Source organism: Aotus nancymaae, unplaced genomic scaffold (assembly GCF_030222135.1).
Source record: "Aotus nancymaae isolate 86718 unplaced genomic scaffold, 86718_ANA_hifiasm-v0.15.2.pri h1tg000022l_1, whole genome shotgun sequence".
Lineage (NCBI taxonomy): Eukaryota > Metazoa > Chordata > Mammalia > Primates > Aotidae > Aotus > Aotus nancymaae.
The window spans coordinates 13,833,555-13,851,310 of NW_026988435.1; the positions used below are offsets into that span (position 1 = coordinate 13,833,555).

At 34.5% G+C, this 17,756-nt stretch overlaps 1 protein-coding gene across 2 annotated transcripts in view; it reads left to right on the forward strand.

The window, feature by feature from the left end:
- GBE1 (1,4-alpha-glucan branching enzyme 1) overlaps positions 1–17,756 on the forward strand; it is a 271,257-nt gene that overhangs the window by 97,288 nt on the left and 156,213 nt on the right. For both annotated transcript variants that reach the window (XM_064380015.1, XM_064380016.1), the window contains 3 exons: positions 11,012–11,137; positions 12,286–12,421; positions 15,098–15,188. In XM_064380015.1, the coding sequence (XP_064236085.1) occupies positions 11,012–11,137; positions 12,286–12,421; positions 15,098–15,188 (353 nt within the window). The remainder of the gene's footprint in view (positions 1–11,011; positions 11,138–12,285; positions 12,422–15,097; positions 15,189–17,756) is intronic.

The window sequence follows — 17,756 nt, forward strand, 5'->3', positions numbered from 1 at the left end:
TACATTTCCCCACATGACTAGTGCTCAAATGGAAAATTATACATTCTCATGAACATACAATATTTTTTTTTAACAATCAGCCATAGGTCACTGTATCTCATATTATGAATATTCTCCATGTCTCACTTATTGGTCAGGTGAGTAATTCCCAGACCTATGCTTTATTGACTGAATTATATTCACTAATTTATTCTGTAGTTTTCTCTACTTTTCCAGAGGAGTTATCACACTTAGAGATCAAGTTCAAGTTTGCTGCCTTGTGCCTTTGTTTTATCTTCATAAGATGGGGGCATTTATGTTTAAAGATTTAGATATACCTGAACAAGGAAGGATGAAAGTAAAAAGCCTATTGTGTAGAATCCTATTATTCACCACTGTTTCTTCCCATCATCACTGTTTCCACCTCCAGTGCCTAAGTCTGTTATCCAAAGGTCACTCCAATTCTTGACCATCTTTTATAATCTACTGGAATGCTGATAAAAAAATCTATTGACAAGAAATTATCCAAATGCATATCTAATGCTACTTCTCACAGGTAGTCATTATCTTTTTCCCATTATACAAACTATGTCATCCCTTTCTTATTTCTTGATGGTTGTACTTACTTTAATCATTGTTCATACATATCTATTTCCAGTTCTTTTCCCCTAATAACCACCTATACCTGTCAAAATACAGGTTTGTTTTAGAAGAAATGAGAGAAAAGAATGATAGTGTTCCAACCTGTGAGACTTTAATTTGTAAAGAATATTTAAAGATTCAAGAGAAATTCATTTTATCATTAATTGTTTATTTAATAGTCATTAACTGTATTCTTGGATGTAATAGTCTTAATGTTTATTAAATATATAATTGTATGTTATCTTAAAAAATCTTATAACTTTTAGAATTATGTATTCTATATGCAGTCTTTTGAATTTCTCTAGATTTCTTTTAGGGGTTGAGTTATTTCTTTTTATTTCTTCATGCTTTGTATTTTACTTCATTGCGATGACACTTAGAATGATTGCTTAGAGAATGGGTGCAGTGGCTCAGGCTTGTAGGTAGTCCGAGCACTTTGGAAGGCTGAGGTAGGAGGATCACGAGCTTAGGAGTAGGAGACTAGCCTGGCCAAAATGGTGAAACCCCATCCCTACTTTAAAAAAAAAAAAAAAAGCCCAGTGTGGTGGCACACATGTATAGTCCAGTTGCTTGGGAGGCTGAGGCAGAAGAATCGCTTGAATCCGGGAGGTAGAGGTTGCAGTGAGCCGAGATCATGCCACTGCACTCCTGGGCGGCAGTGTAAGACTCAGTCTCAAAAAAAAAAAAAAAAAAAAAAACCCAATAGTTGGGGACACACACAAAAAAAAAAAATGAAAAGGAAAGAATGATTGCTTAGGAATCATACTCTTTTCTTCAAATGGTTGAATGTATCACCAGGTAGACTTTTGTAATTATACTTAATAAAATATTTTTAAAAGATCTTCAACTCATCCTATGATAGTGCTTCCTCTATCCTATCACTTCTGAAAATACTTCTTAGATTTTTTTTATTGGCTTCATACCAGATTATAACTCTGTTTACTTAATAGAATTCTAGCCTTCACTGCACATGGATGAGACTCTTTGAAGCACACTTTTTCAGTAATGAAAACTCAGTGATTTTTTCCCCTTTTCATAGCTTTTTCCTTTTATTACTATATTGATCTTTCAATATCTTGGATGTTTAATTCCCATATTTTGGTATCATGTGTAATTCATTTGTTTTCTAGTCTAAGACACCTAATCAATCTCTACATGATTATAGCATCTCAGCATTATTCCTTTTCTTTTCACCTACGAGTAGTTATTCTCACTTATTCAGGGATATTGTTTTCAATGCCTGCTTCCTAAATCTCAAATAATCCCTTTGGATTTATCTTTTTGTAGCGACCTCACTTTATAAGTTTTTTGTTCAGGTAATGTACTTGAAATGAAGCAAACAGTTTATCAGTCCTACTTAGTTGTTTCTTTATTTCTTTAAAGATTTGCCTCGGTAGAAAAGTAGAGAAAGAAAAACATATTACAATTGTAATACTTCTTAACTAGGCTAGAAGATAGGGGAACTAGGGTATGAATCTTGGGGGATAATACCTTTTTTTAATAGGTTCAGAAGCTTCTGTCTTTCCAAATCATTCTAAGTCAGGACCTGCTTTTAGAAGTGACTACTGATCTTTATTTATTTACCTTTGGCAATATTCTGCAGTTTCTTTTCTCCCATGTGTAAGTATTACAGAAATGAGTTTGTGATATATTTATAATTGTCTAATTGGTGTTGTCAGGGACAAAGTAGCTATGCATGTTATATCTAAAAAAATAGTCATTTTTGTTCTATATCTCAGTGTCTGTTATGCCAAAGTTTTGTATAAATCAATCTGACACTCATTTGTATCACATTACAAATTTATTTTTCATAGCTAATATGCTCAGTCTTTTCAGTTAATGAAGTTTTAAAATTATGATTAATAAGTATTTTTGTTGGAGAAACCCTTTAACTATCCTATTCAAGCTGTTGTTATGAATTCAACCTTCGAAAGGTTTATTGTTTTTTATTAAAAAAATACATTGTAATGGCATGTTTTAAAATAAAAAATCTAAAATAATGGGAGCTGTTGGAAAGGACATCTTCTTTACTCCTGTATAGTGCCCAGTGTTGCATAACATAAGAGCTCAGGGGCTTCAGCTAATCATTTCATCTCTCTGTCTACCTCTCTCAATTCCTGAACATTATAGATGTAAAAGGCATCAGAAGGATGATTTTTTTATGCATATGGTTGTGTAAGTTCATTTGATTACTTGAAAATTATGAACTAAATTATGAGGCAAAGAAGGAGATTTCTAAAATATATGAACTTTAGTATCCAGATAAAATTAACAGAAAATTAAAATAATTTCAAGAAACAGTTATTTTTTTTGGTATCCATAGCAGGCTTAATTAAATAATATATAATGTCATTTATAGCCTAAATATTACCCTAATATATATAATTTTATCAATCAACTATGTACAGTTTTATAAAAATTTATCCAGGATGTAGTCATTTATATATCAAGGTCTATTATTATTAGAAAACTACCATGATGATTTTAGTAGTCTCTTTGTTTTAATTCACCATTAACAGAAATATAAACTCAAAGTTCACAATGAACTAGCAGTTACTATGAAGAATGTTTCTGATTTTCATCTTCTTAATTAGGAAATTCAGAATGCAATTTTTTCAGTAAGTATTTTTTTTTGTTCACCGATTATCGTTTACTTAACTAGTTTCATCTCTGTTTAATAAAGCAAATATGTCAGATATCAGGTAGAAAAAAATATTCCCTTCACTTTTCCATATGGTAAATTTAGAGTCTTCATTTACATCACATATGCAGCGATTGTTTTGTTTAATCTTTGAAAATACTTATGTGGAAAAAATGCTAGATATAAAAACTCTGTATTACAAATTTACTTTTTTTTTTTTTTTTCTGAGAATGAGTCTCACTCTGTCGCCCAAGCTGGAGTGCAGTGGCATGATCTTGGCTCACTGCAACCTCCACTGGCCTAGTTCAAGCAATTCTCCTGTTTCAGCCTTTCGTGTAGCTGAAACTACAGGTGCCTGCTACCACACCTGGTTAATTTTTGTATTTTTAGTACAGACAGAGTTTCATCATATGGATCAGGTTGGTCTGGAACTCCTGACCTCTGGTGATCCACCCACCTCGGCCTCCCAAAGTGCTGGGATTAGAGGCCTGCGCCATGTGCCCGGCCACAAATTCACATTGTTAAAGCCTTTTCTATCAATTATGGAACTCTGCAATGTTTATTGTGATGGGGTTTGCTTTACGTGGGAATAGTCGAGGAGACTTACCTTGTATCGTTGGGAACACTGTAATGTATTGGTACCTATTTGTCTACTTTTTGGAGTAGGAAATGAACACAAGACAACTGTATTATTTAGACTACTCATGAAGATAACTTATATCTTTTAACTCTTTCTAGTACTGACAAAGTTCAACTAAAGTATATTTCCATTTTATTATAGAAAAAATATTGTTTCCAATTTTTCCCTTATTGGCTGTGTTACTTTCCTAAGGCTGCTGCATAAATATGTTGGATTTAAATAATGTAAATGTATTCTCTCATAGCTTTGAAGTCTAGAAGTTAAAAATCAGTGTCACTGGGCTGAAATCAAATGTTGGCAAACCCTCTGGAGGTTCTAAGGGAGAATGTGTTCCATGACATTTTCAGCTTCTGGTAGTGGCTGGCATTCCTTTGCGAGTATCCATGTCATTCCACTCTCTTCCTCCTTGGTCACATTGTCCTCTCCTCTTTTACATGTAAAATCTCCCTCTGTGATTGTTCCCCTGCAGAATCTGGAAATGGAGTAAGAATCTCTTCATTTGCCGATTTCTAATTTAATCACATCTGCAAAGATCTTCTTTTTGTCACAGAAGGTATCATTCACAGATTCTTAGGGTAGGATGTGGACATCTTTTGGGAGGCTATTTTCAGCCTCACACAATGACAAAGAGATTCTTTCTCACATAATCTTCACATAATCTTAATGAATGTTAAATTGGCCCAGCAGAAATAACAAGCAGAACTGTGAATAGAATTTATACAGATAGGTCCTATTTTAAACAAAACAAAAACAAGGATGAGTAGTAAAAGATTAATTCAATTAAAATTAAATTTATCAGCTTTATTTTAAATTGTATTAAGGTATTTTAAAGTTGTAGTGATTATAAATTCTGTCTGTGTATTGAAAAATAATGTTTACACTATATATTTGTGACTATTAGAAACACACATTTGGCTGGGCATGGTGGCTCACGCCTGTAATCTCAGCATTTTGAGAGGCCAAGGCAGGTGGATCAACTGAGGTCAGAGATTTGAGACCAGCTGCCTGGTCAACATGGTAAAATCCTGTCTCTAAAAAAAAATACAAAAATTAGCTGGGCATGGTGGCGGGTACCTTAATCTCAGCTACCCGGGAGGCTGAGGCAGAAGAATCCCTTTAACCTAGGAGGTGGAGGTTGCAGTGAGCTGAGATCACACCATTGCACTCCAGCCTGGGTAACAAGAGCGAAACTCCATCTCAAAAAAAAAATAAAAAATGAAAAAAAAAAATAAACACACACACACACATTTATTTATTCGGGATTCAGGTCATTGGTAGAGTTGTTAAGATTTTCCTCTGGAATATTACTTATTTTTCTACTTAATTACAAATTTTTGATTACCTTTTTTCTTTTTTATGTTCCTTCTACCCTCTTCTACAAATTACTTAAGAGTTAATTATAGGCCAGCTGCAGTGGTTCATGCCTGTAATCCCAGTGCTTTTGGAGGCCAAGGTGGGCAGATCACCTGAGGTCAGTTGTTCAAGATGAGGCTGGCCAATATGGTGAAACTCTGTCTCTACTAAAAATAAAAATTAGCCAGACATGGTGGCATGTGACTATAATCCCAGCTATACAGCAAGATAATCATTTGAACCCAGGAGGTGGAGGTTGCATTGAACTGAGATTACGCCCACTGCAGTCCAACCTGAGCGACTGAGTGAGACTCCATCTCAAAAAAAAAAAAAAAAAAAAAGAATTAATTGTAATATGTATGTGTGTATATTTCTGTTTCTGTCTGTCTCTCTCTGTGTGTCTGTTTCAGTCACATTATAAACACACACGTGTGTGTATATATGCATATAGAATATTGATAATCAGCATTGTACAATGATATGGCTATACTTATTATTAAAAAAATTTTTTTTTTTTTGAGGCGAAGTCTCTCTCTTTTCCCCCAGGTTGGAGTGCAACGGTGCTGTCTTGGCTCACTGCAATGTCTGCCTCCCGGGTTCAAGCAATTTTCCTGCTTCAGCCTCCTAAGTAGCTGGGATTATAGGTGCCTGCCACCACGCCTGGATAATTTTTGTATTTTTAGTAAAGACAGGGTTTCACCATGTTGGCCAGGCTGGTCTCGATCTCCTGACCTCAAGTGATCTGTCTACCTTGGCCTCCCAAACTGTTGGGATTATAGGTGTGAGCCACCATACCCGGCCAAATAAAAAATATTTTTATACTTGATAAATAGCCACTGCTCAGGAACTTTGTCAGTACCACTCCCACCACTCTCATGTTACTTCCAGAACTCAGGACAACTCAACTACTAAAGCATTAACAGCTGGCAAGTTAGGGGGCCTGTACTCTGTGGCCACCATCTCTTCTGATTGGTGGAAATATATAATATACATGTTGTTAAAATATGTTGTGTTTATGTGTACATATATCAAAAAGTTATGTTTTACACCTTGAATATATTCAATTTTTGTCAATTATATCTCAATAAAGCTGAAAATTTAAAAGTCAAATAAAAAAAGAAGTGGTAGTATTGCTCTATAAATCGGAAATCACTTGTTTCATAACTCACTTTGACCTGTACCCTATCAAATAGTTATCTTGATTAGTATCTTTTTTTTTCACTCTACTTTAAGCAAAAAAAAATTAAAGAAAAGCTCCTCACAACATCAGGAGATGTCTGTAGTATAATTGGGGCAATTTGAATTATGTGATTCAAAAACTGTGCCTTTTCTGTTAGTTGGCTACACTTTCATTCATGAAACCTAGAGCTACATTCATTACCATATTTCAGAATATGCTAACATTTACTTCTAACCAGCTGAACACATCCGATGTTTTGATGTAAAATTGTTGGCCACCTATGGAACATATTATGTCAGTAATTTTCCAGTACATGGACAATTTGTTTTTTGCAAGAAGCATTTTAAAATATATTCCAAGCATGAATGAACACACATACACCCACACGCAGACACACACACACACTCTTTTTTGTCTTTACGATTTACTGTTTTTTATATTGTGTATTTGAGTTCTAAATGACATGTTCTAAATAAAATTTGACTTTAAACCATTCACTAAGTTAATTTGACTTTTGTGCAGTTAGGGGTTTCTTTTATTAAATTATGTAATCCAATAATATCTGTTGATGATAACTCCTATAAATCAAAGAAATAATTTGTCTCATTCAAAAGGATTATAATCATATTATTTGGTATTATTATGATATTATTTTCATTATATTTCTTTCAAGTAATTTGATGTATTTTTTAAGTTATATTTCTTAAACAATGCGTTAATATACTCAAGGTACACAGGTTGTACCTTAAGTAGCATACTCTACAGATGTATGTGTGATTACATGATTCATATATTTGCAATCCTTACTAAACTACTTATGTTTTTGAAATCTGGAAGCTACACAAGTAAATGAAGTGATAATATCAAAATATATAACTAGAAAATAAAAACTACTAACAATCCCCTTACCCACAGTTAACCATATTAATATTTTTATATCTTTTAAAATACTTTAGGCTGTGAGTTTTTGTGCATTTACATTAGAAAGATACAGTATATTCCTTCATATAACTTAGAAGACTTTTCTGCAGCCTTTAATATGATTCGATAGTATAATTTTTTAACAACTATACATTATTCAGTCACGCTGTCTTTGCTAATAGAAGTAGCGCTAAGACTAATAGACAAAGATACAGTGTTTTGGGCACATCTCTGATTATTTCCATGGGGGCAGTTTGGTAATTAGTACTGCTGACTCATTGAAGTTACTTTTTTTACTCAAATTCCTGGCCTCAACTGATCCTCCCATTTTAGCCTCCCAAAGTGCTGGAATTATAGGTGTGAGCCACTGTGCCTGACATGGAATTAATTTTTCTGAATTTTTGATGCAGATTGTCACATTTCTATTTAGAAATTTTATACTGATTTATACTCACACTAGCAGTGCATCAGACCTATTTGACAGTATCAAGTGAACTCTTTTAAACATTATTTACTAGACTTATTGTTGAAAGATCAATCAAGCCACCTCTTTCAGTTTGCTCCATAGCATGCTGACATTTTGAGGTTATGAGTTAAATGACATAAAGTTTTCTCTAAAAATTTTTTCGGCTGAAATTTTAACTCATTGGAGCATAACACAAATGTAGGATGTACCCTTTCCTCACCAAAAGAGTTTTGTGAGCAAAGTTTAGTCCATAAAGCCTATATATAGTCTTTATTTTCTGCATTGTCTCTCAAATTAAATCTATTTAGATTTATTATGATACTCTTATTTGGTTATGAAGATTACAACAATTTAGGAAGAGAAAGTGAAAAGCAAGGTGATGTGGCTACTATAGACCAGTGTATCAGTAAGGAAAACCTAAGTTACTGTAACTAAAATACTTGCAGAATTCAGGGGCCTAAAGAGTAGAGATAATTATTATATAACAATCACAGGTCAGTGTTCCGGATTTGGTAAAAAGCTTTGCTCTACTTAACGTTTGGTTTGCAATTCTATTACTAAGAGAGAAGGAGGAAATGGGAAGACTAAAATGCTCCACTCCAACAACCAACCCTAGTAGAAATGAGTGTTAGAGTAGGAAAATACAGCACTTTTGGAAACGAAATATTGAAGTCATTCATTGAATGAGCAAATACTCCTTTGTCAGATCTGTGATTTGATTTACCCCTACCTACAAACTTAGAAGTTAACCTGTTACCATAACATAAATTGTGGCACAGGACTCCTAGAACAGAGATAAATTATTTTATTACTTATGGCACAGTAGGCATCATACTTGCATTGGTTCCCCTTGTCCTCCAAGCCCCATAGGGGTAACACTATATGATCCAGATGGCTTCTGCTTATACAGTGGGTTCACATCATAGTTGGATAATATTGAGCCTGGAGAATCCCTTCTTTTGTAGCAGCTCCGTGTCTTCAAGGGCATCATTATGTCATCCTTCAAGGTTGCTTGCTACAAGCACAGCCCTAACATACGGCTCCCATTAACAATGGTCAGGGTCTCACCTTCTTGGCATACCCAGCAAAAGACGTAGGAGCATCAGAGACCCATGCAGGGACTGTTCCTTTCAACACCCATCACTCAATAGCCTCTGGAGACATTGCTGTGTACAGAAAGATGAATGAATTAGTGTTCCAAAGGATGTGGGGGTTAAATTCAGCGTGAAGTAGATTCTTCATGTCTTAAAATGTCAAATATTTTCTCTGCCAACAGACACCTTCAGAAATGATGATTATGATGTGCCTTTGGAGTTATTATGGAGCCATTTACAAGACAGAGAAAGCATAAGATGGATAGATTAGCCAAAGTGGTAGTCACTGAAAACTGATTTATAGTATTTTGTTTCCTCATACCTTGTTCTGGGTTGGTGAGTGAGCAAGAGGCCCATTCTCAAACATATTACTATAGCATATTATGCTAGAAATTCATGTAGCTTAAGGAACTTTTTTTTTAAGATAAAATAATCTTCAAGTAGGTTGGTCTTATTGATTCATGTTTTGTGGTAATCGCTTGAATAATAGCAACACCTGGCTATGATAAGCTTTAATAGCTGGGAGGCATAATGAAAGAGAAATAATTGTATTCATGTAAGTTTGACAGTTCTCTCACCACTTACTTGGCCTCTCCATCATAAACCATGATGTGTTATTTTTTGGCACATGAAGAAAATGCTGTGGAATCCTGTTCAGAGCAAAGAGGTGAGTATTAAAAGCTCTGTGTTCAGCTTTTGGCTCTGCCACTTGGTTATTTTGGGACTTTTGGCAACTTACATAATCTCACTTAAAATATTTGGGTCATAAAGATTTTCTGGAATCAAGTAAGATAAGAATGTAAAAGTCCTTTATAAACTATAAAGCATTATACAAATATTTAATTACCAAGAATTGTGAGTACTTAAGCTTTTCTCTATTAGAGGAGACTGAAGAAGAATGACTCAAAGTCATTGAGACTTTCTCAATGATGAGGGCGTAATATAGCTCTTAATCTGGACATTTTTTTCATCATATTCTACCATTATTTTTTAGAAAGTTCAGTAAAAAAGACAACTTTGTGTAAAAGCCACAATTTCAGCCTCATGCAGTGGCTCATGCCTGTGATCTCAGCACTTTGGGAGGCTGAGACAGGAGGGTAACTTGAGTCCAGGAGTTCAAGATCAGCCTGGGCAACATTTCTACAAAACCCTCCCCCGACCAACCCATATTAGCTGAGCATGGTGGCATGTGCCTGTAGTCCCAGCTTGTCCATAGACTAAAGTGGGAGGATCACCTGAGCCTGGAAGGCTGAGGCTGCAGTAAGCTGTGATCGCACCTCTGCCTTCCACCCTGGGTGATAGAGTGACACCCTATCAATCAATCAATCAATCAATAGCTACAATTTCAATCATTTGGAAATTCCATTTATGTGGCTGGATAAATTCAAAATCATTTATTCAGTTCAAGTCTGAATGGTAGATTCCGTTTAAAAATAAAAATTTTTATTGTTTTTTTTATTATCAAAAATAGTAGTGGTACTGTTGGCAAGCATATGAACAGATGATTAAAGGAGGTAATGTTTGGTTTTATATGGCAATGAATACAGCAAATAGGAGGTAAAAGAAGTTGAGGAGGTGTGGAAAATGTCTGTATGTGTCTGTGCGCACACATTGTATTAATCAAACCTGTGTTTCTCCTTTAGCTTCCTGAACATGTTATCATTAGTTGCTATATAAAGGAAACAAAAGAGATGGTTATATAACTCACTAATTCCTTTTGTTAATGGATGAAAGGATGATTTCCTTTCATTGATTGATTTATTGACAGCAGCTTCCAAATAATATTCTTGTCTTTTTAGTATCTACTGTTTATTTAATTATGCATTCTCATGGCTGGTTTGCAGTGGTGGTAATTGCCAGAAAATTATTAAATGTTCAAACTAGGAGGTTACTTTAAGGATGATATAGTAACAGCAGATGAGAAAACCAACATCGGTAGAATTGCAATATGTTCCTGAAGGTCACACATCTGTATGGTGGTCCAGATTCTTAAGATCATTCCTCCTTTCCTACTTGTAGCAATACTCCTAAACCATTATGTATTATCAGAGTTTTGAAAGTATTTTAAAGCAGTAACATCTCATTCTCTTTTTAGGTAGTTATTACTAGTAAAAGTGGAGAGATCTTGTATCGTATTTCACCGTGGGCAAAGTATGTGGTTCGTGAAGCTGATAATGTGAATTATGATTGGATACACTGGGATCCAGAGCACTTATATAAAGTAAGAACAACAAATCTTTAAATAAATCCTTGTTCCAATATTTCTAGGAAAATTAAGTTTTACTTTTTTTTTTTTTTTTTTTTTTTTTTTTTTTTTGAGACGGAGTTTCGCTCTTGATACCCAGGCTGGAGCGCAATGGCGCGATCTCGGCTCACCGCAATCTCCGCCTCCTGGGTTCAGGCAATTCTCCTGCCTCAGCCTCCTGAGTAGCTGGGATTACAGGCACGCGCCACCGTGCCCAGCTAATTTTTTGTATTAGTAGAGACGGGGTTTCACCATGTTGACCAGGATGGTCTCGATCTCTTGACCTCGTGATCCACCCGCCTCGGCCTCCCAAAGTGCTGGGATTACAGGCTTGAGCCACCGCGCCCGGCCAAGTTTTACTTTTATACTTTTATAGTAATGTTCAATGCTTCTCTTCACTGACAGTTGAGTATTTTACATCATAGTATTCCACTTATACTGTACCTGTATCAGAGTCTGTCTTCTGTAGCCAATAAAAAAATATAGAAGTGAGTTTTGTGTTTGTATATGTTTTTGAGGTTAAGGAAAACATAGAATACTAAATTGCTACATACTGATCAGTAAAGGATACTGTATTTTTTTCTTAAACTACAATTTCTGATTTATCAAATATACTTTAATACAGTATGTCTCAGTGTCATGGGTTTGAATTAGGATCAATGTCCTTAGAAGCACGGAATGGGAAAGACCATCTCATGAATGTATTAATTAGGGTAATTTTTACTGCTGTATAATTGACAAGTGTTCTGTGTATGTTTGAACTCACTTTCTGTTCTATACATCATTGGAGTTTGTTGATATATGCTTTGCATTTGATAATTATATATGTAATTCATGGCTCTTACATTTTCTATAAGGCCTAAGCTCAAAAAAAAAAAATCTTTACTCAATGATAAGGCATAAGTCATTAAGTGATTTCTCTTTTAAAATAGGTCCACTATCTGGACCATAAGAAGGCCTTTTTTCCCCAAAAGAAAATTTAGTGAGTGTATCCAGTACCTTTTATTTGTGAGAATAGCTCCAAGTGTTTGAGTTTCTTCACCATTTAAAAAAAATATACTTGCTCAGTTAGGGTCACACCTGAATTCCTGGTTTAATTTTATATGTAATTTTATATTCTTTAGTTTAAGCATTCCAGACCAAAGAAGCCACGAAGTCTAAGAATTTATGAATCTCATGTGGGAATTTCTTCCCATGAAGGAAAAGTAGCTTCTTATAAACATTTTACATGCAATGTACTACCAAGAATCAAAGACCTTGGTAAGTAATAACTGTGATTTTTATTCAGATAAAATTTTAATGAGTCTGTTCTCTTATTAGAAAAGCTAATTACAAGTGTCTCTTTTTTGTGTTAGGAGATAAAATATGTAATAGAAATGCATTTTATTTTAGGCTTCTCAAATTGCCCTGTAATAGTGATAGCATAGAAAAGAGAAATGGAATAAGATAGAGCATAAGAATTAAAGATATTATTCCAATTTCAATTTTAAGTAATGTGAACTGATGACTTCCAAAATTGTAGATAAATATGTAAGCATAATTACTTTTCTACTGGAGGAAACCTTTATCAATTTAAGTGATCATTGATTATAGCCTGTTCATTTTAGTCTGTTAGGGAAAAAAATCTTATATTTGTAATGTGCCTGGAACTCATTTTTTTAATCAGAGTTATTGCATATAGCCCTTGCCTGGATGACTTATTTAACAAACATTTATAGAATATCTATGTGAGATACATTGTGCTAGATGTTCATATATTGAACTGTAATGGCACACATCCTGTCTTCATAATGAACCAGAGAGTGAATATTATATTGCTGAATTATTGATTCAGTGTGTTTTAAATCTCTTGCTTTTATAGGTAATGCTGTTTAAAATAACATAACAGTATATTTAACATCTGCTTCAATGGCTAGGCAGGAGGATACAGCACATTTAATTACACTGCTTCTGCTAGGGAGTTCAAATTTTGGCTAGAACAAAGGTTTGTAAGTCATGGTTAAAGTTTTCAGTTATGTATGGATTATCCATGATGGTGAAGTCAGGTTCCAGAAACCAAAATTAATTAAATGTATAGATAATTTAGTATTAATTATAATTAATAGATATTATGCTAAATTATTATATTTGATATATTCTTTCATATTATAGTAAAATAAATTACTTATGACTCAGTTCTTGCAGAACGTACAGCAGCACAAGGATTCTCTTATTCATCTTTGTTTCTGAATTGCCTAGCCTAGCACCTGGAATATAAGTAAATCCAGGAATGATTAATGTCATAAAAATTAAGACTAAAACTATAAATTTGTGCTTGATTATAAGAATGATATTTATTGCACAGTAGACAAATAATCATAAACTCTATATTTTGTATAGGATTTAATAATTAGCATATTTACTTGAGAAGTTTATATTTATATTTAATCAGGCCTGGTAGAGTTAATTAGATTTTTCACAATAGAAAAGCCAATAGTAATAACTTTTCAGTAGATTATTAAGTCACAGACAAGTTTATGCTCTTCTTTAAATGTATAAATCCTGAATTCTGCATGTGAATTTGTAATTGTTCCAGTATTAACCATGTACTGAAAAACGTACTTGTAAAAATGAAAATCTACAAGATGTCAACCCAGAAGAATGAAACTAATCTAATACCTTTGTTTGTTTAGAAGTATATTTACAAGTATAGTTGTATATTTAAATGAACTTGCATTAAAAATGAACTTATCTAAACCTTAAGAAAATCATAAAACTTATATTAATTGGACTTTGAGAGCTGAATATTTTCTATGTATGTTACAGAAATATAACTTGTAAAGTAATGAAATAATATTTGAAAATTTTACCAAATTATACTTCAAGAAGAAAAACCTGTTTTTCTTAGCTTTTTTAAAGACCAACACTTTTTTCTCTGATTATTTGCTTATATTAAAAATACATTAGAATTTTTTTAATGCTGTGGATTTTTAAAACACAGTATCTGCTTTTTTGAGTCACTTTATTTACTGTTAGAGCAAAACATATTCAGATGGAGAAAGGAAGGTGATGTGTGTTTGTATGTGCACATGCATGCATGTGTGCAACTTTGAAATAATTTTATAGGTGCAAATTATATAGTGGAAAGTAAAAGCATTAATGCTGACTGTATTAAAGCTACCTTGTGGGCTGGGCCTGGTGGCTCCCTCCTGTAACCCCAGCACTTTGAAAGGCCAAAGCAGCTGGATCACCTAAGGTCAGGAGTTCAAGACCACCCTGGCCAGTATGGTAAAACCCCGTCTCTAATAAAAATACCAAAAGTTAGCCAGGCATCTTGGCATGCACCTGTGGTCCCAGCTACTCAGGAGGCTGAGGCAGAAGAATTGCTTGAACCCAGCAGGCAGGGGTTGCAGTGAGCCGAGATCATGCCACTGCACTTCAGCCTGGGTGACAGAGAGAGACTGCTTCTCAAAAAAAAAAAAAAAACAACTCCTTTGTGGAAAATATGGATTTGATGATATTTCTTACGCTATATGATAAAATGGACTGAAATATATAGAAAGGGCCAAAATAAAAAGTATATGTCATGCAATTGATTATTTTTATTTAGCTTTCATAGTCTTCAATATGAATATTACAAGTGTAACTGATGTTTAGCATATGGAGATTGCCATCTTTAATATGCTAAAACAAAATTAAGTAAATTTGCATATTATTTATTGCTTGTTAAAATGAAGATATATCAAATAGCTAGTCAGAATAAAGCTCTAAGAGACTAACTATCCAATGTTGTGCTAGAAGATCAAACAAAAAATGTCAATGTAGTAGAACTTTTCAAGACGATGAGAGCTTCTAGATTGCTTGTCAATTTTAATGTATTTGGAATAAGGATGCTTTTTTCCCCATTACTTTTTAATTCGTGGCTTTTAATTTATATTTGACCATTGCCTTATATAGGATACAACTGCATTCAGTTGATGGCAGTCATGGAGCATGCTTACTATGCCAGCTTTGGTTACCAAATCACAAGCTTCTTTGCAGCTTCAAGGTAACATCAAAGACTCATTATATTCGTTTTTATTTTTAGTAAAATGTTTAAATAAATAAAATGAAATTTTACATTTTATATGACATTGTGTAACATTTGAGAGTTAACGGAGTTAATAGAAGCTGAACATTTTCTTTTACTAAGGTCATAGACTTTCTTCCCTTCCAGCCTTAAAAATTGTGCTTGAATTTATGTTGCTCTTCATGGGATGATTTGTGATATAGAATATCATTACCTGCTGTAATTGTAACATATTTGGAGGTCCAAGTTTTAGTCAGAAAACCTTGTCTTATGGAAGCCTTTATTGTGAGAGAGCACATCATTTTCTGGAAAGAGACTGACTCATCTAGGAAGGTCACTGAAGAAGCCCTTGGTAGGACAGTTACTACTCACAGAAGGACTGCCCTTCCCTCCAGGCTGAAATGGATGGAATGTTGCTCTCTGGACAGAAAGACGCAAAGGGATTCTATGCAGTTAAAGTGGTGCTGATCTAAATGACCACAGACTGAAGAAGTCCAGTGCTCTCAGTGTTGTGGAGTTTATGATGTATGGCATATAGGCATTGTTCCAATCATCATACATATATATTGTTATTTTTAACTTTAATAAAAGGTAAAATGAAAATGACAAGGGGCTATAATCAGAGGTCTGATCAGTTTAGATCAGGACTAATATTGCAAGTGAGGTCTAAAATATGACTAAGAGTTAACTGGGGAAAGGGGTGAAGTGGGCATAAATAGGTAACATTCCAGACATAGAAAAAAGATACTGGCCCATTTACCTGTTTCCATTTATGTTAGTTCTCCCTGAATAAGTTATTTATAGTACTGCTTCCAAATCCTCCACTCTGGTTCTTTCTTGAGCCGATTCCAAGTAGGCTGCCTGCCTCTTCACTGAAGTTGCTTTTGTCAAGGGTGTTAGTAACCTTCACATTGTTGAGGACAGTAGGCAATTCTTAGCTTACTTCAGCTGTCAGCACCACTTGGCACAGCTGGTTACTCTCACCTTCTTGGAACCTTTTTCTTTCCCTGGATCCTAGAATATTTTGACCTACTGTTGTTGCTTTTCCCACCTCACTTGTTGCTTACTGTTAATTTCCTTTGCTCTTTCCTCTTGATCTTTATGACCACTAAATACTGGAAATCCCAGTACTCAGTACTTAGTTCCATTCTCTTCTTTATGTATATTAAATACCTGGGAGGATCTCATCAAGTCTCATCCATTTTTGTAACTTAAATATATGCTAAATGTTAACTCCCAAACCTAAGTCTCTCTGACCTATCTTATGAACTTCAGAAAGTATATATTTGATGTTGGGATATCTAATACATATCTCAAGCTTCATGTGTCCAAAATTAAGTTTCTGATCATAACTTCTAACTTCCTTCCCCTACCATCTTCCCTAATTCAGTAAATGACATTTTCATCTTCTAGTTGTTCAAGCCAAAAATCTTGGCATTATACTTGGCTTGTCCCTTTCTGTTCCTCCGTACATGCTGACTATTATAAAATCTAGCCATCTGTAACTTCAAAATATATCTCAAATCTGGCTGCTTCAACAGCCCCTACTGCCACCATCCATGTCCAAGTTGTGATTATCTTTTACCTGGATTGTTTCGATAACTCTTTAACTGGTCACTCTGTTTTCTCATATTCTCTTTCCCCTTCTCTTACCTTTGTTCTACCAATTATTATGGTTATTTTTTCTGCACAGTGGCCAGAGTAATCATTTAAAAATGAAAGTCAGATTATGTCACTCTCTTGTTCAGAACCCCTAATGGCTCCCCTATCTCATTCGGAATAAAAGCCAAAGGCCTTACATTGGTCCCCAAGAACTCATCTGATGTGCTTCTTGGCTGACTCTCAGAGCTCATCTCTTTCTTTCTTGACCATTCCAGTTACACTAGCCTGTTTGCTTTTCTTCAAATGCTCTTAGCTCATCCCTGCCCCAGTGCCCTGTACCTGCTATTCCTTTCTGTCTAAATGCTCTTACCCTTATGTAGTCTTATGCCTTGATTCTTACTTTTTTCTTCCTTAAATATTGCCTTTTCTATGAAACTTTCACTGATGACCCTATTTAAAATAGCAAACCTTCCCTTACCACCGGTGGCTTTTCTTTGTTTTCTTTAGAACCCTTATTATTATCTGACATTCTGCATATTTTGCCTGTTTATTGTCTCCCAATGAGAATGTAAATTTCATATGGTCAGTGATGTTTATTTTTTTCACTGGTGTATCTCCAGAACATAGAAAATGTCATGGAGCGTGGTAGATGACTTTACTAAGTATTTGGCAAACAAATAAAGGAATGAATGAAGGAATGAGTGAATGGCTAAATGAAAAACACTTTAATGCTGTTTATTATTGAACATGTTGTCAATGAAAATAAAAATGAATAGGTGGCTGGCATAAGAAGAGGGGGTGGGAGAGTGTCCTAAGTTAATTAACATTGTTGGACAAAGCCAGTTGATGGTGCAGTAGGCCGTGATAAGGACAATGGTCTTCACCCTGGGAACAATGGGAGCACAAGTATGATTTTAAGTAGGTGATATGATCCTATTTGCAGTT